Source organism: Rhinopithecus bieti, unplaced genomic scaffold (assembly GCF_001698545.2).
Source record: "Rhinopithecus bieti isolate Rb0 unplaced genomic scaffold, ASM169854v2 scaffold_32083, whole genome shotgun sequence".
Lineage (NCBI taxonomy): Eukaryota > Metazoa > Chordata > Mammalia > Primates > Cercopithecidae > Rhinopithecus > Rhinopithecus bieti.
Genome location: NW_016814096.1, coordinates 1,377,899 through 1,405,427, shown reverse-complemented (window position 1 = coordinate 1,405,427; position 27,529 = coordinate 1,377,899). Strand labels below are relative to the sequence as shown.

Below are 27,529 nucleotides of genomic sequence, written 5' to 3'. Positions count from 1 at the left end.
AAGGGGGAGGGGAGAGGAGGGAACCACAGTCTGAAGTTTCGGTGCTGAGTGTCCCTCAGGAGGGGATGAGGGAAGCGGGTCAGCACCATACTCTCTAGCATTCAAAGTGGAGAGGGAGACCCGACGAGCCCCAGTGCATGCTGGTCCCTCCTGTGCATATGCATTTCCCCAGAAGGAGGGATCTGGTAAAGATAAACCTCCAGGGTGGCACTACAGGGGTGACAGGCTGCAGGGGACAGCCTGAGGTTGGAAGGACTGGTAAAGGGGTCTTGGGCTTTGCATTAGTGGGGAAAGGCCATTGATAGGGCAAAGTCAACCTATCCTCCTTAGAAGCCCTTGTCCAGTGCCAGTGAGCTAGCCCCAGGGCAGAGTGGATGCTCCAATCTTTCCACAGCTGGTAGTTCCTCTGGGTTCCTCTGCACGGTGCCCTCCCACAGCATCGTGCTGATCCTGAGAACCCTGCTCCAGGCAGAACAATGTCCAGCTAGAAATAACTTCACATCCTCGTGCAGGAGCCAGACTCTTCTACAGGATAGTTCCTATTTAGTTGAAGGCAGAGGGCTTGGTAATTAAAGTCTAACTTTAAAGTAAAAACCCAGCGCTTATTTTGATCTGTCAATTGATCAATAATTACTGATGAGGCTTCCAAGGCCTCTCATGGGAAATCATAGAAGGTTCAAGCTGGGAAGAGCAGGAGACACACAGACCACATCCTTTTCCTTAACAGATGGGGACGCTGAAGCCCAGAGAGGTAAACTGACTTGTGCAAAATCACACAGCCAGTTAAGGACACCGCCTCGCAAATCTGAGCTCAGGGTGAAGTGCTGCACAGGATGTGGGTTTCCTAAGTCAGACAAATCTGGGATTAAATCTTGGTTTTGATCCTTACCAGCTGCTTGACTTTGAGCAACTTACTTAACTTCTCTGTGCCTGCCTTCTTATTAGGTAATGAAGGTGCAAGTATCATGCCCTCATTTCAAAGCCTGTTTTAAAGACTAATTGTATATATGAATGTAATATTTGGCGCATGGTAGGTACTCAATAAGTGATAGTCCCTTCCCTCTGAGATGGAATAATATTCTCTTATAGCACAGGTTGAGAATCCCTTATTCAAAAGGCTCGGGACCAGAAGTGTTCTGGATTTTTTTCGGATTTTTGGAATATTTGCATCACTGGTTGAGCATCCAAAATCCAAAACTCCAAAATCCAGAATGCTGCAGGGAGCACTTCCTTTGAGTGTCATGCTGGCATCCAAAAAGTGACATGGATTTGGGATTTTCAGATCTGGGATGCTCAACCAGTAATCATAGTCATCTTTCCTCCACAGTTCTTCTAATCTAGGGCCCTTTCCCTGCCCCAGGGAAGGAGGCACAAAAGACTGAGGAGGGCACAAGAGCCAATTTTTTTTTTTTTTTTTTTTTTTTTGAGACAGTCTTGCTCTGTTGCCCAGGCTGGAGTGCAGTGATGTGATCTCGGCTCACTGCAACCTCTGCCTCCCAGGTTCAAGTGATTCTCCTGCCTCAGCCTCCTGGGTAGCTGGGGATGACAGGCACCCACCACTATGCCTGGTTAATTTTTGTATTTTTAGTAAAGATGGGATTTCACCATGTTGGCCAGGCTGGTCTTGAACTCCTGACCTATGATCCGCCTGCCTCTTCTTATCAGAGTTTCATAAGCCAAAACTACTAAATTGCAAGAACCTAGGATTTTGAATACCTAAGTCCTAAAACACTCAGTTTGATGCCACAAACGAGATTTCAAAGAAGTGAGGTACATTTACACTCTGTGGATAGGAAGGAGAGGAGAGCCAGAGAGGAAGCAAGAGGTTAGATGCCAGTGGGCTTGGAAAATGAGCCCTCTGTCCTGTCTCACCCTGGGGGAAGAGGTGGAGGAGAGGACATAAGTCCCATCAAAATTTGGGGAATCTGAAAGACAAGGGACCTGTGTCTGCCTCTAGGAAACGCCAGGAATCAGCAACAGCACAGAATTCCCCCTCCCTCCATGGGGTGCAGGAGAAGAAGAGTATGGTGGTATGGACGTAGACCAGAAGTGCCTTTAACAATCCTGTGTGGTGGCAAAGAAGCCGCTGGAGAGGAGCAGGTGCGTGTGTGTGCACGTGTGCTTCAATAAGAGAATGATAGAGCAAGGGACAGAGTGAGCTCACCTGAACACACACACAAGCATGGAAGGAAGGAAGGGAAGAATCTGGTGAGGGTGTGTTGAGTAGGAGAAAGAGGATACAGCTATGCTCTGCCTGGATGGGCAACCCGAGAAAAGGTGGGAACAAGGGCTTCTCAGGGACACTAGCCGGAATGGTGAGATGAGGACAAATGGGGACCAGACACTGCAGCCTTCCCCCTACCCAACATCATGTAGGTCCCCAGAAAATACGGAGGAAGAGCCTGAACTGAGACTGAGCTTCTGGCACGTGGAGAGGATCACAGAAAAAGAAAGTTACTTTTCTTGCCTATCTGAGTTTAAGGGCTAAGGATTCTCCAGCCTTCCTCTCCCGCCTTCCTTCTCTCTCCCTTATCATGCAGCCTTGCTGTATAAACTGTGGATTTTACTCACTATAAGGATTTTTCTAAGCTTATAAGGGTACTCATTTGTCAGAGGTAGGTGACTTACAGGGGAGGATTTCTTAGGGTAGTTCCAAGGCAGACAGCCCTATTCCCAATCTGGCCCAGATAGATAGAATCATATCTGGCCCAGCTATGATAGAACGGCCTGCCTTCAAGGACTCCTGTGAGCTGGACCACGCCCTGTCAACAGTGACCGGTGTAGGTCCGCTCCTTTCTGGTGTCCTCACTTCATCAAACCACCAATGACTTTTGTATAACCAGAGGCGGAAGAAGCCCCAGAATAACTGGCATGCCCTGGACCAGATGGGAGTTCAGAACAGATTCAAACTGATTTGGAGAAACACAAGAAATGTAACATTTCCTTTTTTTTCTTTCTTTCTTTCCTTTACTCCCCTCCCCTCCCCTTCCTGCTTGCTTTTTTTTTTTTTTTTTTTTTTTTTTTTTTTGAGATGGGATTGTTCTGTGTTGCCCTGGCCAGCCTTGAAGTCCTGGGCTCAAGCAATTCTCCAACTTCAGCCTCCTAGTAGCTGGAACTACAGGTGTAGAAATGTAACATTTCTTGAATCCAAGTGTTGTGGCAGAATGGAAGTCATAGCTGATATATCTGCATATTTCATCATTAACAAAGGCTTGGAGGGAGTTGTTTGTTTTTATGAGGAGAGGAGGAAAAAAAGACCATAAAATTCCCAATTTTACCCCAATGGAGATGCCTCCCTTACTAGGGCAATGATAAGAAGAGACAAAACTCCAACTGGGTAAGCTTCTTCTTTTTTTTTTTTTTTTAAATAGAGCCAAGGTCTTGCTCTATTACCCAGGCTGGAGTACAGTGGTGTCATCATAGCTCAAGGCAACCTTGAACTCCCGGACTCAAAGAGATCTCCCAACTCAGCCTCCCAAGTAGCAAGGACTACAGGCCCAGCCAACTTTTTTTTTTTTTTTTTTTCTCATAGAAACAGGATCTCATTATATTGCTCAGGGCTTGTTTTACATTCCTGGCCTCAAGCCATCCTCCACCTCAGCCTCCCAAAGTGCTGGGGTTACAGGCATGAGCCACAAAGCCCAGCCTTGGGTAAGCTTCCTTATAAGAAGATTATACTCCAAAGTTTGAATATTCAAGTTCTCATCAGAGCCTGGAAGATGTCCCTATAATTCACTTTGGCCAGCAGGTAGAAAGAGTGTGGGATTTGAAGTTAGGCAGCTCTAGGTTCTAACTCCAGTTCTGCCATTTACAGCTGCCTAAACTTGGGCAAGTTTCTTTACTTCTCCAAGCTTCAGTTTCCGCATTGAGTACTTTGGGATAATAATATTGATCTCATAGGGTGGTTGTTGGATTAGAAGAGATAATTTCTACATAGCACTTAGCTGTGTCCAGTAGACAACGGGAGCTCAATAGATGCCAACTATTGCTGTTATTGTTATTACCATTAATTCCATCTGTAAAGAGTCTAGTGGGGAAGATGTGTTAGCCCGGTTGTCTTTTTTGAAATCCCCTCCTCTGTCACCAACAGGAAGACTGTAGGATGTTTTCATTCTGCTTGGCACAGATCCATTATGACTGCTAGCAAAATTGGATTGGACATTAGATGTGTGGAGTCCAATTTCTTCACAGAGTTAACGGGTAAAATATGATCAAGAGTCTCCTGAACTGCACTGCAGAAATCCCAGGCCGCCGGCAATAACCTTTTCCATGATATAAATGCCATTAACCTGGCCTAGTGTATTTACACCACCAGCTTCCAATTATCTTCCGGCAGAGCTCAAAGCGCCTCCTCTTTAGAAGACAGAAAGTAATCACAGTTATCCTTCTAAATTGCCACCTTTTCTACGGATTTCCACATTATCATAGCACAAAAGGACTCTGTATGAGCTTGGGTTAAGAATCATTATTTATACTCTGTATTGTTAGCTATTTTCTCCTTTCCTGAAAATATGGACCTCATGGGTTGTTGATAAAGAAGGAAACCTTAATAACAAAAGAACTGCCTTTAATAATGTTCTGGTTCAGCCAGGCGTGATGGCTCACACCTGTAATCCTAGCACTTTGGGAGGCCAAGTCGGGTGGATCACCTGAGGTCAGGAGTTCGAAACCAGCCTGGCCAACATGGTGAAACCCCCCTCTCTACTAAAAATACAAAAAAGTAGCTGGGTGTGGTGGTGTGCATTTGTAGTCCCTGCTACTCAGGAGGCTGAGGCACAAGAATCGCTTGAACCTGGGAGGCAGAGGTTGCAGTGAGCCGAGATCGTGCCACTGAACTTGTACTCCAGCCTGGGTGAGAGAGAGAGAGAGAGAGAAAGAAAAGAAAGCAGCAAGGAGGTAAGGAGGGAGGGAGGGAGGGAGGGAAGGAAGGAAGGAAGGAAGGAAGGAAGGTAGGAAGGTAGGTTAGTTCTAGTTTGATGACCCATCTCTCTGGTTTTTCACAGTCCTTTTCCACTGTAGGTGGCTTCATTTATAAAATATACATAATGCTGATGTTTTTGTCCTTGCCACAAACACTAAGCCACAAGTATAACAAACAGAACCATTTAAGTTTTCACCATATGACCCACGATGGATTTTTTTTTAGATGGTTTTACAAAATTGAGATACGACGGCTATGGGCCATCGCATCTTCTTACCTGTCGGAAGACTTGATCTGGTTGTCTAAGCCTTTCTCTCTGAAACCCAGAACTCATCCTAGATTCCCAGAATCTGGCATCTATACATGCACAAGGCATTGTCTATCACAGTCTATGGTTTATAAAACTATGTCTTTTTTAAAAGATATATTTTAGATGCTATGGTGATGAATGAAATGCAAACTAATTAAAATTGTGATTTAAATCACAAAAACTTACAACTTCTTGGTTTTTTGACTAAGATCAAGTGTAAATTACAGAAGCTTTCAGTCATTGGATGTTTTTTCAAATATGGAAATATAATTGCTACTTAATAATCACAATATTATTCTTTGTTTTTTCAGAGACAGGGTCTTACTGTGTCACCCAGGCTGAAGTACAGTCTCACAATCTTGGCTCACTGCAACCTCTGCCTCCTGGGCTCAAGCAACCCTCCCACCTCAGCCTCCCAAATAGCTGGGACTATAGGCGCATATTAGCCATACCTGGCTAATTTTTGTTTTGATCAGGTTTCACCACGTTGCCGAGGCTGGTCTCGAACTCTAGAGCTCAAGCGATCAGCCCATCTCAGCCTCCCAAAGTGCTGGGATTATAGGCATGAGCCACGATGCCCAACCCATGATTAATATTTTTATAGCATTTACTATGTACCAAGCATTCTTACCGTACCTTACATACAACAACTCATTTAATCTTTACAAGTCTAGAAAGTAGCTTATTTTTCTCATTTGTAAAGACTTTAAGTAATTTTCCCAAGTTACAAAGCCAGGAAGTGGCTGTCAGCCTAAATAACAGACATTTTTTTGTCTCTAAAAATAATGATGTTTATTTGGGAATGGGTATTGCAATGGGAATACCCATGCCATAGTAAACTGTGTTCAGGGAGGTAAAGGAAGACAAAAGTTTTTAAAGGAAAAATAGGGAGGATTGCATAATTGTTTTGAGAAAATTATTCTTGGCTGCAAAAATCAATGACAAGTGTGGTACCAGTTCAAGCCTGGACAGGCAGTTGCTGGACAGATGTCCTCGCACAAGTATTTTTTTTGTGTGTATAAGGTTGCAATGGCCTTTGTGCAAGATTGTGATTTTTGCAGTCTTTTGTGATAGTTCTTGCTATTAGGCATTTATGCATGAAAACCCTCCCTTCCTGGCCTTCCCTGGCTCTATTTGTCAGGTGTTTAAAATTTTTCATTTAATTTTATTTAACACAAGTGATTCTATTCTGATTTTGTCAACTTTCATCTGGTAGACCTGAGATTTAAAGTCGAGCCACCTGGCTCAAAGCCTGTGCGCTTAACCACCAGGCCACACAACCCCTTAGCATGTGGCTCTGAGATGCCTTTTGATATTTAAAGTGGGTCTCAGGCTTGAAAGTGTAGGAAACCACCAGTGCGTGAAGAACACGGTCAGCCATTTACAGGAGGGATATTAGAAAAGGCAATTCATTCTAAAATACATTATGGCTGGAGAGAAGGGATTGCCCACAGGAGTCAAAAGCTTAGGCTTTGGATCATGGGTGGAAGATGGGATGATGGGATGAGGGCCCAGCATAATTCATCTCCAGATCCCAAAGCTTTTATCTGTAGAAGCCCCTGCTCTTGAGTCTCCTGTTGGAACTCACTGGGCAGACTGACCTAATGATGGCAGGCGGGTGGGATGAATGACTTACCGGCCGAGGCAGGCTGTACTGATACATTTCTGGACGGTAGGTGGGCACCCACTGCACCCCGGCCCTGGGCCGCGTCATGGTCCCCGGAGCGCTGGTCACCACCTCCGAGTAGGGCAGGTGCTGGGCTGAGCCGTAGGCTTCTTGGTGCCGGCTCTGGCCTGCGTGGCCCGCGGACGCCAGGCTGAAGGCCTCCTCCAACAGCATGTGCATCTGCTGCCTGACCTCGTCAATGGATGGCTGGGAGCTCAGCGTGGAGGTCTCCGAGTGGCCTTTCACCTGCCGAGACCTGGAATAGCCCCGGGGCTCATGAACTCTGTCAATGTTGGTTTCCTCTATGATTTCAGGCTCAGTCTGTGGGAGGAAACAAAGCTCATTGATGTGATAATTAACTTTCCTTCCCATGAAGGTGCTCTGCAATTTACTCTAAAACATTCACTTGAACAGATGCTGGTATACATCTGTGCTAATTTAAATTATATTCTACGTACCCTATCCAGGAATTCACACTAGTGGGGTAGTCAGTGTCCTCTATCAGGAAGTCCACACTCTGGGTATCGGTGTGTACTTCAGTTGCCCATAGTTTGACCACCGCTGCAGGCTTTGCCTGTTAGTGTAACAGACTTGAGAAATGGCTTTCACTGATGACATTAATGGTACTCTCTAAAATATTTTAGAGACATTCCCCACCTCTACACCTTCGGGTATAAGACCCTGGAATGTCTTGTAATCTACACCCAGAGGGGTAGCATTCTAGATTCACTCCCTAAATGGTCCTGTTTCCAGCCATTGGTTAAGGAAGTGCTGATTGCCTGATGCTAGTTATCAGAGAGAATAACAAAATCCTGCTTCTAGATCACGGCTCTTAAGGCATGGTACGCAATCAGAAGCTCTCGGGGTGAGGCCCAGCAATATGTGCTTTAATAAGCCCTCCAGGAGATTCCAATGCCCATTCAAGTTTGAAATCCACTGATCTAGAACATTCTCCTGCCTTTCTTCACTGAACCTTTCATTCAGTGTGCACCTTCAGTACCAGGGTGGGCAGACAGCTGGGACTTCATAAGCTTCCAGAGCAGGCTGCATGGATGGTCTTGTGCTTGCCTGCTAATGAATGCTTGCTTCATAAGTGTCTGCTTTCTTGCTCTGAGGCTTCTCTGCCATCATTAGGTGGGGATGCCTGTAGGAGTTTATTCCACCAGTCTGGACATGCATGAATCTCAGGGTGCAAGAACACAAAAGGGAAGAGATAGGGACCGCCAAGGCGATACGGGGAGGCTGCTGCCTTGTGGCAGATGCCATAGCAATAGCCAGAAATAAAAGGTGCACAAAGAAGATAAAAGACAGTGTGTTCAAAACATTCCAACCAGGAGAGTTACTTTAACTTTTTGGTATTTCAGTTTCCTCATCTGTGAAATGAGGATAATACTGCCTCAAAGGCTTTTATAATGATTAAATAAAGGCACATCTAAAGATTTTAGAGTAGTAGCACATGGTAAAAACAATACTAGTTGCTGTCATCATCATAATCATCATTATTACTTTATTCATTCAATTGCACATATTTCCATGTAATTACTATGTATAAAGCACCCTGATGCATAAAATAAGCACAGCAAGTAAATGTCATGAGGGAATTCACCCAAAATGGGGAGTCCTTCCCTCCTTAAATATTACACATGAAGGTCATAACTGTGTTATACTTCATTTTAAAAAATATATTTACCTTTCTAGCATTAAATTAATACATGCTCATTAGCGAAGAAAGTGAAAATATAGAAAGCACACAAAAAATACACATTTCTTGTCATCTTATCTCCTAGAGTTAGGACTTGGCTAAAGTTCAAGACAAAAAGTGAGGTTTTCTATCAGCCTCTAAGTCTAGACTTATCAACAAACATCTACAGTAAGTAATTTAAAATATGTACCATTTTTATACTAATAAAAGCAAGGACAGATTCTGGAGTAGAATGTAAAGTTACCTTTGCAATCATAAACAAGAACTCAAAGACATTTCATGCCTGGGTGCATGACCCCCAAACCCCTGGGCTGGGGGACACATTGGGGCTCTTCGGCTCTTAGAGGCTCTTTAGAGAAAGGCTTAAGGTCACTGACTGGGAAACGTGCTTCCCGAAAGCCAGCAGATCTGCCTGTTGAGATGTGGTTTTGCCTGGAGATACCTTCTACAACAGCAAATGCAACTCTTGAAAGTTATGTTCTTCACAATGCATAGAACATTCAAAACTGAATTGCAGAGCCAGAAGGGACTTTAGGAGATCACTAAACTCAAGCCCCATTTTACATATGGGGAGGTGACTTATCTGAAGTTACTCAGAGGCAGGCAATGGCAGAGGCTCCTGCTCCCAGCTCCTGACCCGCACACATCCTGCAGCACGGCACTGCCTCTCATGACAATGTCCTGCTCATGCCAGTTGCTAGCCACACAAGGCCCTTCCTCCCGACATCCAGAGTCTCCCTGATACATAACGGAGGCTCAATGCTAAACTGCTCCCAGGTGGGAGATTAACAGCACAGGGGTGAGCTGAGGTACGATTTCCCCACCCCTAAGCTGTGCTATGCATTTCCAGCCATATTGGTAGATCTATTATCACATGAATTTATAGTTGTGCCTTAGGGCAAAAGCATCCTCCGTAGCAACATTTCCCTATTCCCACTGCCCCAAGAGCCCTGGGGTGGGTTAGTACTGGGGGTGGGTGAGTTCTTTCAGTAAGGTTGGTAGGGAACAGTGCTAGGCCATCGCACATATGTGTTATACATATACACACATATGTAAGTGCTACCTTTGCTGGGAAGGTAGAGACTTTTTCTCCAGGCTCCCACTTCCACCGACCCCATGACCCCCGAATGGAGATCAGCCTCTGCTTCCCCCATAAGGTTTCCATTCCGCATGGGGAGTTCCCTTTAACTGGAAGGTCCAAGTATGCTCTCAACAGGCTTGATCAGGCCACCAATCATCTCTCGATAGCTACAGATAGAAACAAGACTAGCTTTCATTATACCTGGGCTTCCTCTCATCACACTTGGATTTGCTTAAAGTGTGACTTCCCCAAGACTGGATACTCCCTGAAGCCATTTCACTTCTGTTTCTCAGAAGCCTAGCACAGGCACTTGGCATTTAATCAAGCTTTGTGAACTTAAACTGAAATAAATTCTGTCCACTTCCCCTTGTTAGGTATAAGTTCTAAATTTCTTTTCAAAGAGTCAGTATGTCAGTATGTTCAATTCTTTGCCTTCTACTTTTAAACTTAACTTCCTCATAAAGAAACTTTTTTCAATTACCTGCTCTACCCTGACTCATTCCAATGACCAACTCCACCCTGACTCATTCTGATTACCTGGTCCACCCTGACTCGTTCTGATTACCTACTCCACCCTGATCATTCCAATTACCTGCTCTGTCATAACCATTTTTCCCACCAAACCACTCACCCCGTCACTCTTTAGCCAATCGGAATTAGTTCAGCCTGTGCGGTCTAACCTTAGCCAATAGGGGAACGACACAGCAGCAGGGGCCATGTGCGTCAGGGATAAGAACCGCTTCTCCTCCCTTATCCAAGTGTGCGCTCACCATTGCTCCATCTGTAAGGGTGCACCCTTCTATAGAAGTAACTTGCCTTGCTGAGAATTAAAAAAAAATTTTTATATTCAAGTGCTAATTCTTTTGCAGCACTGAAACTTTATTTATAACACCCTTGAGGTGGAAGTTGAGGTTAAGATAAAAGGCCCACTTTCCCTAACACATTTCCTCCAATGTTAATGAGTTGCATGACAATAAGAAGTCGCAGGAACCCCATAAGCCTCAGGCTCCTCATCTGTAAAATGGGAGAATTGAACTACGGTCTGACATTTATGTTTCCTGGACTCTACTTGCTCTAGGAGATGCCATACTGCTCCTATTATCATCATCTTTGGGGAAATCTGACATCCATTCATGAAGGGAACCATCCCCTGCACCTCCCATCCCAACTAAAACATATGAATAGTGATAAGTTTGCCTTTTGCTTAACAGACAATTATTGGTTTCAACCCTGTACTAGGCCCTGGGTTGGGGGTGATGGATACAATAATTAATAAGATAGTGACCCAGCCCTCAAGGAGCTCCCAGTCAATGGGAGGAAACGAATAATAGCAACAGCAATAATAGCAGCTTATCTTTATCAACAGCTTACATGCCAGGCACTGTTTTAAGTACTTCATACATTTCGGCTCTTTTCGTCCTTATAAGAACCTATAAAGTAACAACTATGAATATTGCCACTTTACAGACAAGGAAATTAAGGCACTGAAAGACAAATGTGTTGCCCATAATTAGCAGAGCTGAGATTTGAACACAGAAAGTTTGATTCCGGTACCTAAGCTCTTACCCACTCTCTATATATAAACAGATCCATTACCATACTATAGCTGTGGGCTCTGACAGAGTCAAACAAATTTCTATGACCAGAAAAGAAGATAAAATATTTATTGAGATAATCTACCTTATTGATTACTATAAGGATGAAAAGCATCAATGTATAAATACGAAGCACTCACAGTATCTGGCACATCAGCATTTGTTTAATAAACATCAGCTGCAATTATTATTGTTGCTGTTATCTATCTCCTCCCATAGACTGGGAACTCCTTCAGGGTTGGGTCAGTGTCTTATTAATCATTGTATTCACAGCCCCCAATCCGGGACCTTGTCCAGAGGTGAAGCTGTAACTGTCTGTTCAATGAACAAACATAACAGGTGCTCAAATTGACTCACGGACCTGTGGTGTGCCAGCTCTGTGCCGCCTTTTCCACGTGGGTTTCCTCACTCAGCCTCTCAGAGCTCTGCAGTTGTGTCCATTTTCAGATACGAGATATCACATCGACTGGCTGAACTTGCCCTAAACCCTTCTCCCTCACTGGCACATTTCTGAAAATGCCTTTTGCTTTTATTTGACAAAAGAGGGGAGACAGGAGCAAAGATAGACCTCCCAGTGTTGGCTGACAGTTGGCTTGGGTTGGGGCCGTATCTGGGACAGAGAATTTATTTTTAAACCTCTTTAACTTGGAATGGACCATACTTGCTTCTGTGACTTCCCATTCTTGAAAAGCTCTGAGAAACTCATTTTTTTTCAAAAGCTATTTTATAAACTAATCAAGATAGACTTCAATAAAAATTCTAAAAATATTCATCAAGGAATGTCTGTTCATGGTAGGAAATTAGAAAACACAGATAAGCAAAAGGAAGAAAATTAAAATCTACTCTAATCCGATCACCAGAAATAACTACTGTTAACGTTTTGACCTCGTGCACATCCCTCCAGATGTTTCCTACGCATATGAAATAGGATGAGGATTATGAATACTAAAGAACTGCCAATGGCCTATGAATACTAAAGAACTGCCAACGGCCTCCCCACTGCCCCAGGCCACTATAGAGAGTGTGGGCTTGACCCAGGTCAGTTTCTCCCTCTTCCACTTCCAAGGAGAGCCCACGCTTTGCCATACAGATTGTGTGTGTGATGGAGACCAGGAAGTGGGGATGGGCAATGAGAGGCAGAAGAGGTGTGGGCTGCAGAATTTTATGGTGAGATTTTCAAGAGAGGTGCAGAAGCAGGTGTGGCATGTGAATGGGAGAGGAATTAAGGGAATTTAGAATGTTTTACTGACTATAATGTACTTGCCTTCTCACATATAAAAATATAAGTAAAGGAGTAGAGGTATTTAAAAACTACTTTTGTTGGCAGAGTTCTTTTGACTTAGATACTCTCTCAGACCAAGCTGTTTGGGTCATGATTTTATAAACAGAATACATACACACATATACATATATACGTAGGCATATATATATATATATATATATATATATATGTAAACACACACACTTATATATGCATGCATATATAAGGTTTTTTAAAATGGCATTACATTAATACAGTATTTTGAAACCTTTTTAAATCAACAATATTATAAGTAAGTATCTCCATGAATAAACAATGTATTTATAGAGAATCACTTTAAGGATTTCATAGTATTCTAATAAATGGAGTTTTTAGGCTACCACATATTTAACAGTCCACTATTTTAGATGTTTTCCTAATATCTTACTATATGAACAAAGCTGGAATAAGTATCCTTGTGTTTAGAACTTTGCATATATGTCTGGACGCAGTGGCTCACGCCTGTAATCCCAGCACTTTGGGAGGCCAAGTCAGGTGGATTACTTGAGGTCAGGAGTTCGAGACCAGCCTGGGCAACATGTTGAAATGCTGCTTCTACTAAAAACACAAAAATTAGCCAGGTGACATAGCGCATGCCTGTAATCTCAACTGCTCCGGAGGCTGAGGCAGGAGAATTGCTTGAGCCCGGGAGGCGGAGGTTGCAGTGAGCCAAGATCGCACCACTACACACCAGCCTGGGTGACAGAGCGAGACTCCGTCTCAAAAATAATATTAATAAAAAAAGAACTTTGCATATAATCATGAGTTTATCCTTAGGTTCAATTCTAGAAGAATTACCAGGTGAGAGGATATACACGTAATTATAGTTTTGGAGAGTTATGGTATATCAGAACTCAGCAGCAAAGGCCACAGTATTTAGAAGACATTTAAGCCATTCCTCCTCCATATATGGGCCCCTGGTCTTGTGCTTCATGGTGGCCACTGGATAGAGCAAGCACCTGCAATTCTTTCAATGCTGTTTTAAAATGAGTGAACCAGTCCAACACATCTAGGATGGTACACACAGTGGCTAAGTACCCACATGACTTCATCCTCTCTTTGAAACACCATGAGAACAAACTTGAAGGAAATTATAGCCCTGCTGGGAACCCCAAGTATCTTCTTCTTAAAAGATATTCCAAAACAATTTAGTCCTGGGGCACATTCTGTAGCTTTAAGTATTATTCAAAATTAAAACTACTATCTTATCAGACAACTAATGGAAAGACAAGCTACCAACCACAAGAAAATATTTGTATCCACAATATATAAATAGTTCCTATAAATGAATAACAAAAAGACAAGCAACTCAATTTAGAAATTGGGCAAAAGGCTTGAAAAGATACCTCAACAAAAGAAGACACAAAAATGTCCAATAAACACATGGAAAGATGATCAACATCATTAGTAATAAGGAAATTATATCATTTCACATTCAGTGGGATGGCTAAAATGAGAAAGATTAATAACAACAAATGTTGGTGAGGTTGAAGACTAGAATTAGAACTGTTATATTGCTAGTGGGAGGGGCAGCAATGCAAAAACTTTGTAAATTTGACTGTAATTTCTTAAACATATACCTACCCTATGACCCAGAAATTCCACTCCTACATATTTATCCAGATAAATGAAAACACTTGTTAAGAAAACACATGAAAATGCTTATGGCAGTTTTTTTTTTTCATACTAGCTTCAAACTGGAAGCAATTCAAATGTCCAACAATAGGATAATGGATAAACAAATAGTATTATATGTATACAACGGAATAGTACCCAGTATAAAAGAGAATAAAATACTCATACATGCAATAACATAGATGAGTCTTGAGTGAAAGAAGTCAGACACAAAAGAGTACATACTGAATAAATCCATTTATATGAAGTTTAGGCAAAACTATAGTGGTTTATATCAGACAAGTTGTTGCCTACGGGTGAGCTGAGTATTGACTGAAAAAAAAAAGTGAGGGAGTTTTCTGGGAGTGATGAAAACGTTTGGTATTTTCATTGGTTTGGTGGTTATAAGGGTATACACGTTTGTCAAAGCTCATCACATTGTATACTAACAACCTGTACATTTTTACCGTATGTCAATTTTCCCATAATAAAAGAAACATAATGGGTTGACATAGCTAGCTTGATGTGGATGGTCAGGGAAAGCTTCTCTGAGGAGGTGCCATGTTTTCAGACCTGAAGGAGGAGAAGAGGTTGCCCATGTGATGGTTGTAGGAAAGCTTATGAAAAAGCCCAGAGGTGAGAGAGAGTTGGTAGTGCTTGAAAAAAAGAAAGGACTGTTACAGAATGAACTATGTCCCCCACAAAATTTTTATGTTGAAGTCCTAACTCCCAGCATCTCAGAATGTGACTGTATTTGGAGATGGGGCCTTCACAGAGGTAATTAAGTTAAATGAGGTCATTAGAGTGGACCTTTGGATCAAAAGGACTGATCCTTCTAAGAAGAGGAAATTTGGACACAGCATGTGTAAAGGGAAGCCGATATGAAGGCTCAGGGAAGAGATAGCCTTTCATAAACTCAGGAAAGAGACCTGGAACACATCCTTCCCTCATGGCCCTCAGAAGAAACCAACCCTACCAACCCTTTGATCTAGAACTTATAACCTCCAGAACTGTGAGAAAATAAACGTCTGTTGTTTAAACCATGCCACCCAGTCTGTGCCCCTAGCAAACTAATACATGGACCTAATACATGGCTGAAGCCCTAATTGTTAGGACATGGGGCCGGAGAGGAAGGCAGGGTCCAGATCACGCAGGGTCTGAAAGGCCATGGTAAGAAGGCTGGACTGTTGTCAAAGGGCAATGGAAAACGACTGAAGAATTTCAAGCAGGGAAGAAATGTGACTGGAATTTATGGGAAGCCAGTTAGGAAGCACTTGCTTGTGGCTATTGCCGTAACCCAGGCCAGCGAGACAACAGGGGCCTGGGTAGGGTGGTCATGGACAGACAAGGGGTGGGTGAGTTCAAGATGTATTTTGGAAGAGAACTGGCAGAGCTGCTGATAGATGAGATGTGAGGGTGAAGGAAAGGCAAAACTTGAAGCCAAGACTTTTTACCAACAAGAGGAACTGTGCTACCCCGGTCTCCTTAATGGTCTCTGAGCTCCCCAAGCATGTCTGGGCCCTTCCAGTTGCTGTACTTTCTGCCTTGAAAGCTCTTCCCCTGGGGCCAGCATTTTAGGTCTGCTCAAAGTCACCTCCCTGGAGGGCCCTGCCCTGCCCAAGCTATTCAGAGAAGCTCCTGGTACTTTCCACTGCCTTCCCTGAGTTATGTTCCTCCATAGCCTTCCCGACACTGTGCTGTACATCTATGTGCGTGGGTGTTTGTTGTCAGTTTTCCCTAGTGTAATACGTTAGTCTCCCTTATCCTCAGGGTAAAATTTTGTTTCAAGAACCTCACTGGATGCCTGAAATTGTGGAGAGTAATGAATCCTATATACATGATGTTTTTTCCCACACAAACCTATAATAAAGTTTAATTTATAAATTAGGCACAATGAGAAATTAACAGCAATAGCTAATAATAAAACAGAACAATTATAACAATATACTCTTCACAATTTCATGGGTAGAAGATTCATTCTTGGCTGGGCACGGTGGCTCATGCCTGTAATCCCAGCACTTTGGGAGGTCGAGGCTGGTGGATCACTTCAGGTCAGGAGTTCAACACCAGCCTGGCCAACATGGTGAAACCCCGTCTCTATTAAAAAGGCAAAAATTAGCCGGGCGTGGTGGCACATGCCTGTAATCCCAGCTACTTGGGAGGCTGAGGCAGGAGAATCACTTGCACCCACGAGGCGGATGTTGCAGTGAGCCGTTATTGCGTCACTGCGTCACTGCAATCCAGCCTGGGTGACAGAGCTAGGCTCTGTCTCAAAGAAAAAAAAAGATCCATTGTTACCAGAGATTTTAGCAACCTTGGGATACAATTTTTTTTTTCTTTCCTTACTAAGTCAGCAACTTTCACCTATTAAAGGAAGCACTAGAGAGCTTTTCTTTGTCATATCCGAATTGCATTATCACTCTCGCCCATTGGAGCCACCGTTAAGTAAAATAAGCGTTACTTGAACACAAGCACTGGCATGCTGCGACAGTGACTGACATCTGGGTAGCATAGACTTTATCCTTGTTGACCAGGATAAGCTGGACAAAGGGAAGACTCCTGTCCTGGGTGGGATGGAGTGGGATGGCGTTAGACTTCATTACACTACTCAGAATGGCACACAATTTAAAACGTATAAATTGTTTATCTTTGGAATTTCCCATTTAATATTTTCATACCATAGTTGACTGCAAGTAACTGAAACCACGGATAAGTGGTGACTACTGGATAAGCCCCATGAAGGCAGGACATTGTCATGTTTCCTGCTGCATCCCAGAATGGCGTGTGGTAGAACATGAATAAATACTCATTGAATGAATGAGTGGAAATGAGTCTTAAAAGTCTGGAGAATTCCTGCTCAAAAGTCTTTAACAGTAAAAGACATTCCCATGTGTCTAAAATGAATGAAACAGTTTTATCTAGAATGGGCTTAACGAAGAGGGATAAAGGGCTCTTGAGGCCACTTATTCTAGAATTTCTTGAGTTAGGAGCCCTAAAGTGAACAGGGGTTTTATAAGCCCACACTTTCCACAAGTGGGCGTAACATCACTTTGCCTCACCTTGGTACTTCATTTCTGGGGCACAGGAAGTTGAAGCCCCTCTCCAAACCCTGCCCCAAAGCCCTGATTTTCAGCTCACTGTCAATCGCAGCTCCATCCTGCAAGAACAGATTCTGAACAAATTATGCAACTTCATGGCAAGGGCCCAGAGACCGAGTGGGGGTTTCAGCAAAATAAATTCCTGGGCCATCTGGCCATGATGAAATGTATCTGGCTCCATGTCCATTTTTCTTTTCCACCAATTGGAGTCCTTTGGGCCACACAAACAGTGCCACTTCTCTCCATTTAATGCCTCCTCTGCCCACTGCAAGTGCTGCCTGTTACTGAGGAAGCAGAGACATATTTAGAAAGTTGCTTCTGGAAACCACATTTCAGGGAGTTCTCACTTCACCAGGTGGGAAGAAGACCATGATGGTACAGGAGCAGAGAGACCTTTGCAGCAGTTTCCTATGAGCCTGCATCCCGGAAGCTTCTCTAATAATAAAGTGAGATTGCTTGCCCTCAGAACAGGCAGTGGGGTTCAAAATAATGGCTTGGTGACTTTTCTGCAAAGGTGTGCAAATGGAATTTTAAAAAAATGTCAGCAAAATTTCAAATTTCATTCTGATGCCTTTCCAAAGGATGATCTACAATCACTCCAGGGCTATGGGGATGTGAGGACAGCAGCTGTTTCTGTGTTTCAGGTGGGTAGAAAAGACATGAAAGGGTCTCTCATAGACTTCTAAGGAAATAGGGACATCCTTTCAGAGACTGACCCATAATCAGAGTCTCCACTGAGACCATGAAGATGGGACAGGCAAGGATAAAAGAAGGTGCTCCAGTGCTCTTAGCCTTACTCACTGCCCTCAAAGCAAAACATCTTCCCCATGTAACAGAAGTCTCAGGTGCCAGCTCAACTTCCTGTCTTTCTTCCCCCATAACTTGCTGCTCTCTAAGGAGCAGGGGAAATTCAATTACTGAGAAAGATCCATTTGCCTTGAGTTGCAACCACTGTCCCACCCTGTGTTTGCAAAACCATTACCTTAAAGGTCATCTCTGGAAGTGTGGCCTTGTACTATGGCAAGGTGGGAGAGGTCCCAGGCACCCTTCACCAAGTCCATCTCTTGTCCGGTCATGCTGAAGAAAGGCACCCTTGGAGGAGTACAGTCCTCTCTTTGGTGTGTGACACAATTCAAAGCAGTAAGTGCAGGCCGGGCATGGTGGCTCACACCTGTAATCCCAGTACTTGTGGGAGGCCGAGTTGGGTGGATCACTTGAGGTCAGGAGTTCCCGACCAGCCTGCCCAACATGATGAAACTCCACCTCTATTAAAAATACAAAAATTAGCTGGGCATGGTGGCACATGCTTGTAATCCCAGTTACTCAGGAGGCTAAGGCAGGAGAATTGCTTGAACCTGGGAGGCAGAAGTTGCAGTGAGCTGAGATCACGCCACTGCACTCCAGCCTGGGCGAGAGACTGAGGCAGTCTCAAAACAACAACAACAACAAAAACAGAGTAGTAACTGCTAGAAAAGAAAAGAAACAGGAAAAGGAGAGTTATCGCCCTCTCCCTCCTGGGGAGTTACAATAGCTAATGTTCACTGCCTGTTTTCTACATGCTTTGTCTGCATTAACTCATTTAATTCCCACAACATCCTCATAAAGTAGGTACCACTGGTATCCCCATTTTACAGATGAGAAAATAAAGTGCAGATAGGTAGGTAACTGGCCTAACTTCATGTAGCTCGTAAGCAGCCTAGCTCCATAAGCTATGAGGACAGCCCCTCCACGGTACTACCTGTGAACTTCAAGAACAATATAGAAACCATAGTCGTAATTAAAAACCTCTTAAAAAGGAATCAACCCCAAAGTAAACATATTAAGAATGGCTTTCTCTCATGGAAAGTTAATTTGCATTTTGCTTTCTAGGTGAGTCATCACCTGCTTTTTTTCATCTTAGCTGAGCTGGCACTGCAGGCAGCAAGGAGACTGGGAGGATGTCTCCCATGAGTCAGCACTATTCCACCACAAACAGGCTCTCCCTGCCATCCACTCAAGTCTGCCCTTTCGCCTCTTCAGCTCTTGAAAAAATCAGACAGATGCACAAAATCCCTCTATCACTCTACTTGTGTCCAAAACATGAACCTCTGACTGCAGCCTGGACTTCCAGAGCCCACAGTGCATAGCAGTCATTACACAACACCACGCTGTTCTTTTCCTTCAGAAAGGGTCAACCAAAGACAACAAGAGGGCTGGGCGCAGTGGCTCACGCCTGTAAAAATCCCAGGACTTTGGGAGAAACAGGCGGGCAGATCACCTGAGGTCAGGAGTTCGAGACCAGCCTGGCCAATATGGTGAAACCCTGTCTCTACTAAAAATAAAAATAAAATAAAATAAAATAAAAAATAGCTGGACATGGCGACGGGCACCTGTAATCCCAGCTACTTGGGAGGCTGAGACAGGAGAATCGTTTGAACCCAGGAGGTAGAGGTTGCAGTGAGCTGAGACCGCACCATTGCACTCCAGCCTGGGGAACACTAATGAAACTCCGTCTCAAAAACAAACAACAACAACAACAACAAAAAACAAAAAGATCACAACAGGATGAAACTGGAGGGAAGAGTGACATGAAGGAGACTGTTGGGTGTGCTCCTTAAAATGCCCAACACAGTGCTCATGTTTATAATCCCAGCACTTTGGGAGGCTGAGGTGGGAAAATTGCTCAAAGCCAGGAGTTCTAGACCAACAAACCTCTATGGGCAACATAGGGAGACCCCATTTCTACCAAAAAAAAATTTTTTTTTAAATTAACTAGGCACAGTGTCACTCCCCTAGTCCTAGCTACTTGGGAGGCTGAGGAGGAAGGCTTGCCTGAGCCCAGGAGGCTGGGGCTGCAGTAAGCTGTGATTGTATCACTGTACTCCACTCTGGGCGACAAAGCAAGATCTGTCTCTCTAAATAAAGAAGTCCAGCTACAAGTGTTCCTCAAGCAGCAGGTACTGTAGCAGGCACTGTGATGGCCTCAGCATCCATTTCCTTCTCTCTCTGTATTTTAGCCAGGGGGGCTAGCTGGGACTAAGCTGCCCCAGCTCCATCGCTGGGGACTGACCAGGTTAATTTAATCAGTGTAATCTCCCTGCATTCATTGCTACAGTGGTTTACGAAGGGGTGGACACTTGGCACATGATGGTCAGTCAGAGTAACACCCATACACCTTGTCTGGAGGTTGGGAAAAGAGAATTCCCTCTTGCACTGGTCCAGGCAGGATGTAGATATGAGGCCTGGGATTTCTTACCAGAGTCCACCTGTGGATGCGGCCAACACACAGGGGAACACAGAGCTGTGTATAATGCAGAGGAAGACTGGGGCCTCAACCAAACCATGCCTGGATTTACCGTAAACAACTTATCCCATTCAGGTTTTAAGATGGTTTAAGTTGGGGTTTCTGTTGCTTTTGCCAAAGCAGTTTATTGAATAACCACCATTGACAGTGAACTCCAAATGGCAACGGAAATCTGCCTAAGGTTCTGATATTCGGTCAAACCTAATGTGTATTTGGCTCAGAGGTAGAAACATGCCCCGGTTTTTCAAGTCTCAGCTCAGGAATCACCTCTTCTGGTTGACACACTTGTTTGTTCACTTGCCCAACAAATAGAGACACCGCATCTATTATGTGCCAGTTCCTATTCTGAGTGCCGAGGTTTCAAGCATAAATAAAACAAGACTCCCGTCCTTGAGGAGTTGCATGGGGAACTAATACAAGTAAACCAACTAATGGGAGTTGGGGGCGAAGGCTTTGATTGGGGTGAGTATCAGGGGCTACTGGAACACAAAGGAGGGGCCCATAGGCATAGGAGCCAGGAGAAGGTGCTGGAAAAGGTCACGGTTAAACCAAGTTCCAAAAGCACTGCCTAAGTCAGTAGTTCTCAGCCAGGAGCAGGTTTGCCCACCAGGGGACATGTGCAATGCCTGGAGACATATTTTGGTTGTCACAGCTGGGAGGGGCTTCTGGCACCCATGCATAGGTAGAGGCCAGGGATGCTGCTAAACATCCTATAATGCACAGGACAGTGCACCGTGTGAAGAAACTCTACAGCCCTAAGTGTTAACAGTGAGGAGACTGAGCAGCCTGGGCCTGGATGAAACAGGTAGGAAGGGAGATTCCAGGCAGAGCGAAGCGTGCGTGCAAAGACCTGGACATGGGAAACCACAGGACAAGTTTGGGGAAGGTGTTCAGGCTGGAGCCAAGGGAGTGGGTTAGGGAGTGACAAGAGTCAGCTAGAAGGGCATATCTGAGCCAGCTAGAGCAGAAAAGTCCTCAGCTGGGAGCTTAGAGTCTGAGTTTTATCCCCAAAGCTATGGGGAGCTCCTGAAGGATTTTGAACAACAGTGTGTGTTTTAGAAGGATTTTCCCGGCAGCTGTCTGGCAGCTCAGCAGTGGTGAGTAATGGAGACTGTACTGGGCAGTGGCTATGGGACAGACAGGAAGGAACAAACCCTCAGGAGCACTCCCCCTTCCCATCCAAGTTCATTGCCACAGCATGTTGCATGTGCCTCTACCTCTCTCCTCCACTAGTGTGTAATTACCTGGCCATGCATGAAAATGAATACATCTTTCCCTTCTCCACAGGGCCTCACACAGGTAGGTACAGTGGAATCTCACAGAAGGCTTAGATGCTAATGCTAATGCCAGCCGGCAGAGTAGGTAAAAATCATATAGAGAAAAGCCCTTGAAAATCTCTTAACTCATCCACTTGGTGTAGCCCATGTCGCCCTGTGCATACAACCTTATACGGTAATAGGGAAAAAGAAACATATAATCTGCAATGTATAATATAAACAAAATACATGCAAAAGCTAGTTTCTTAGCTTTATTTAAATTTTGTTTTCCTTTTTCTTTCAGGGCTCGTATTACTGAATTTACGTACATTAAGTGTGCATATGCTGCCATGGTTCCAATGCACTCAGTAAATGTTTGCTAGAAGAAAGAAAAGGAATGGCAATTCCCAAGGGGTGTTTTCATTTGTCGCTGGCCTCCAGCTCCTGCAGGGGCTTGGCAGACATGGGTGGCCCAGGAGTGCATAGGATTGTAAGGAACTAGTGGACTCTGAGCCATACTGCTTAGGACTAGAAGATGGATTCCCCCAGCTGCTGGGCACACGGCCAGCTGTCAGCCCTCAGATGTCAGCTCTTGCAGGGAATTGCCCTTGGCTAAAGAGAACGGCCTCACCCAAGGACATCCAATGACTGGCCCACTCTAGAATACATATGTACAGCTGCTTCCCAAACTTGAGACAACTCTGCAGGGCCATCTGAGCTGCAGAGCCTCCATGGGGTCAGCTGAGGCCTTGTAGTGTCTGTACCATAGCCCAACTTCTAAATCTGCCTAAACCTGCTTCCTCCTCTCCCTGACAGCATACCTAGAACATGCTGGGGACCCTGGCCTGAAAGAAGTGGCTACTCTAGGTCAAGAGGGTAGGAGGTCCCAGAGTCCGGGAAAAATGGGGATGGGCAGGCAGGTACCAAGAATAAGAGCAGACAGGGTCCAGAATGCAGGGGATCAGAGAGAAGATGCAGGCAGATAGCACCTGAGTGCTGCTAACAGAAGGGAAGTTGTTTATCTCCTGCCCAGTGGGAAGTTGCCTATAGGGGAGGGAAATTCTTGGCCTGCAGGGGAGGTCTGGCTCTGAAGGAGGTCACCAGGCCATCCTGAAACCCCTCTGCCTCCCTTTCAAACCTGCCAATAAGCATCCCACCTCCCACTCCTGACTCACCAAGTGGCCATCAACCTGGTGAGATCCAGACTTTACCTAAAGACCCCCTTCAGCCTCAAACACCTCAATCTCTTTGCCTCAGGCTCTCCCAGGGAGCCTGATTCCCCATGAGCAGATATTTCCCTTGGATTAGAAGTCCCTGTTAAAATATAATGTACTGTAAATTAAGTCAAGATAACATATCAAGCCAGGGTTATTATAGCTTATGTTAGCTGGGAGAGGTAAGAGAAGGAAATGAAAGACTGAGATGGGGGGCTATGGAGGAAAGTTTTGGGTGAGATGCTAAGGTCGTAATAGTGGTGGGGTCAACACAAGAGCACCTAGGTCAGGGGGGCAACAAGAAGGTTGCTTCTAGGATAAAGGACAAAATCTCCAAATCCAACCAATTGCTTCCCAATGGAGCAAAGAGCTGGTTGTACCCTTAATTGGGACCACTCCATTATGCAGCACCAGGGCATTCCTGTGGTTGGCCTTGGTCTCTGTTACACCAAAGCTGTAAGATGCTGGGGCAGGTATGGGAAGTGGGTGGGCAGAAGAGATTTCTGTTAATAATGGGATTACAAATTTACCTAGGAGGCCCCAGACTTGCCATAAGTTTTGTGAGCAGTCAGGGACTTTCCAGATAATATTTCATTGTTCGACAAGTGGAACTCATCAAAACAACCATTTCAATTCCTTCGTCTCCTTCCAGTAACCACTGCTCACCTGTAACAAAGGAAGCTGGCTGCATTGTCAGCCTTTAGGCTTGACATCAGACAATGCACCCAGGCCTTCCTCAGCAGGCTGTTGTGGACTGAGCTCTGAGAAATGGGCTCATTTTCCCCTTTGGGATATACTTGTATTCACTAGATGTCCCAACTGCTTCCTGAGTATTGCCCTGCCTGGTAATTTTTCTCTCCTTTTGCTTTCACCTGGTGCCTGCAGTGGAGGTAATGGACAGGCAACCTCCTTGTAGCGTGCATTCCCATACTGTTGAGGCTGAATGGCTAACTTCTATCTCCTGACCTTCCAGGAGGCTGCGGCTGCGGATGAGACTTCGGTTCTGTCAGTTAGATGCAGCACTTGTGTGCACTCTGGACAGAGGAAATGGGGCAGGCCCATCTTTCGGCTGCCTTGGCTGCTAGAAGCTGGGTTGCTGAGCACCACACTCCTTAACCCCGGCTCTATGGGGTTCTCTCATTCCTGGATCATGCTACGACTGTGTTTTCTTAACCTCGGTGTTCCAGGGCAGGCCGTTTCTCCACCTTCCTGCTTGAGGAAGAGGCAGCCGCCCCTCCTCAGGGCCAGCCCTGTGATCTTGTTCTAGGAATCTTTCCAGGAACATTCCTTCAGCCCGCCCATGATTTTGTGAGCACCTAATTCCTAAGAGTCATTTTTTTGGTCTGTTTTAAACAGCTTGATGTTTTCAGTTTTCTGCAGCTGGACTTTGCCTGATACCCCTTTTTATAGATTTACATGTACTTTTCAGCTGTAGAAGCATCTGGTTTCAAACATTTCTCCAGAGAAGTCCTCCGGAATGAGAACTAATGACTGTGATCATCTCTTTGAGACGCATCAATGAATCAACCATCCTTTTTAACATTTTCAAACCCACTGCCCACATTTTAGGGTCTGAGCCCACTGCACTGGCAACTACCTCCAGTGCATGGAACTTTAGGTAAGGTGCTAGAGAGAAACTAAAAGTAGTTTGTAAAAGTCCCTACATCTGAGAGGTCAACATGCATTTTCAAAGTTATAATTCAAACAATAAATGTCAGAGTCTCCCTCATAGCCAAGGCACATAGCTGGCTCCCTTCCTGCCACCTATTTTAAACTCCAAAACAGATTAAGGTTGAAGAGGTGCATTTTCTTTCTGGGGATGATTTAATGATTACTTGCCCTTTGGAAGCAAAGGCTTCATATCCACATACTGGGGTAAATAATTTGACTGATGAAGGAAAAATCTCTTAGGTCTTTATTCTGCCTGAGAATCATATTTGCAGCATTTTTTTTTCTTTTCCTCACTGTTTCATTATTTTCCACATGACTTTCATTCAGAAAATAACATTTTAAAAATTCTTTGAAATAGAGATATTTTTGCTTTTACACATTAGGCTGACATTTTCTTTTCTACCTGCTTTATACATAGGGACGAATTAATTTCAATGCCAAAGTTGGTTTAATAATATGATCTGGTCTTTTGGGAGTTTGGAGCATCTTGTGAAAATAACACATCCGGCTGGGCACGGTGGCTCAAGCCTGTAATCCCAGCACTTTGGGAGGCCGAGACGGACAGATCACGAGGTCAGGAGATCGAGACCATCCTGGTTAACACGGTGAAACCCCGTCTCTACTAAAAAAATACAAAAAACTAGCCAGATGTGGTGGCGGGCGCCTGTAGTCCCAGCTACTCGGGAGGCTGAGGCAGGAGTGAACCCGGGAGGCGGAGCTTGCAGTGAGCCGAGATCTGGCCACTGCACTCCAGCCTGGGCAACAGAGTGAGACTCTGTCTCAAAAAAAAAAAAAAAAAAAAAAAAAAAAAAACAGAAAATAACACATCCTTCTAATGGGAATGCATCCTTCTAGAATATTACTACCAAGTGAGGCATCGTTACTGCCAGGAGTGTACTACATCCCTCAGCTGGCAGATTGACCAAAAGGTTGAAGATTGTTGCTGTAAAACGCAGTGATCCCAAACCCCTTGGAGCTAAGGGTCTCCCTCCCATAGGCCCTAATAACTCTTGTTCTATGGGAAAATTTTGAAACAATCCATGCTGCTACAGTCCTGGTGCTAAGATTTGCCAGTGTAGCATGTGTTTGCTTATTTATGCATTTATTCATTTATTTTTACATTCAGGCTTTTCCTTTGGGACTCCAGTCATCTTTCAAAAAATGCAAAATTAAATCAATCTCCCAGTGCTTTTGCTTCTACAGTGTCAAGGTTCCCCAACCTGGCAGAAAGGACTGGATATTTTGGCAGGGCTTCTGGATCCCCAGACCCAGTGGGAAGAATGACATGTTTCCAATTGAATGACCGGCTCACTGCTGTGCTAATGGATTCTTTTGCCAGAAGTGCTCTGGTAATTTTAGAAAATCAAGAGCTCAGAAAATGAATGCATTGTTTAAAACTATGATTCACTTTTATTTTCTAATTTATTTGCTGGTCCATGTTTTGCTTGTGTGAGTTATTCATGTAAGAATGCTTGTGAGCCCTGATATCTAGCTTCTTCCAGAGGTTCAAAAATATAGGATATGGATTATATTACATAAGGACAGATGTTCAGTGAGGAAGGATGAATATAGAAGCCATACTGCATGGTGGTTAAGGGGAGGGGCTCTGGGGCTGGGTACGCAAATTATATAACTGGCCTCAGTTTCTTCATCTATACAACGGGCATAATGAAAGCATCTACTTGGCTGATAACTATGCAAATGCAATGAGATAATACACATGAAAAGACTAGAATAGGGCTTGGTCTATAGTGAGCAGTTGGTAAATAGTAGACATTTTTCATACGATTAGTATAAAAACCAAAGAGGAGATATAGGTAAGCAATTTCATTCTTATAGTCAACAAATTCTTAAAGCCATTCCCGAGATGATCATTTTCTCTTAAGGGGCTTATCATCACATTTTGAGATCACATGCACTTCTCACTTCTCAAAGAAATATCTATTTTAAAGAAGTCTATTAGAATAAAGCAGGCTTCCCCTAAAGTAACATGTACTTGGTATACTTACACATGTCTGTGAGGGTGAGCAATCTCCTCCTAAAAATCATCTCCCTCCTTCTACTGTTCTAGGTAAGTTGCTAACATGACATTCCAAAGGTATTAAGTGAGTGCTGCAAGTCATGTCACTGTGGTTAAGAAACGATCTTCAATGTTCTCTTTTTAAGGTTAATAGGGAAACCTCTGACCCATTTCCTCATAACTGTCAAAGTGTTTTTGCCTAGAATCTCACAAAAAAACCCTATTAATGCCAATCTTGAAATAAATTAAGAATCCTACTGTGTCTCAGATGCCTGGGCAGATGAAAAAGTTCCCCAAACTAAGCAAGCATCGAGGAAGAAATGGGGAAAGATTAACTGGAAGCTTCCAATGCCCGATTTTTAATCACAGGCTGATTATCAAATTGCTGAACGAATTTGGCATAGGAAATTTTTTTATAAGGAGAAAAATTAACATTGAATAATTTAACCTAGCAGAAAAATAAAAGATTTGCCCAAAGCACCTGTAATTTTATAAAACTAAACTACCAAAGTGTTTTATGAAAGAGGAAAAAGAAACAAAAGATAAGGGTAACACGACCAACAAAAACATCAAGTTTAAATATAAGGAAGGTGATTAGAAATTCAAATTAGGTAGAATATCTTTGTTTTAAATTGGACCATTAAAAAATCCCATTTTAAGGCTTTGTGGCAAAAGATGACTAATCCTGAGGGGGAAAAATAATGTTGCCTTCTAATTAGCATGGTATATTTAAAAAACCGAGTGTCAAACTATAATTTCTCAAATTATAAGTTTATCTAGATATATTTGAATTATAAT

At 43.9% G+C, this 27,529-nt stretch overlaps 1 protein-coding gene across 3 annotated transcripts in view; it reads right to left on the bottom strand.

The window, feature by feature from the left end:
* Positions 1-27,529, bottom strand: part of KIAA1549L (KIAA1549 like) — a 128,175-nt gene that overhangs the window by 22,740 nt on the left and 77,906 nt on the right. For all 3 annotated transcript variants that reach the window (XM_017849748.1, XM_017849749.1, XM_017849750.1), the window contains exon 16: positions 6,868-7,218. In XM_017849748.1, the coding sequence (XP_017705237.1) occupies positions 6,868-7,218 (351 nt within the window). The remainder of the gene's footprint in view (positions 1-6,867; positions 7,219-27,529) is intronic.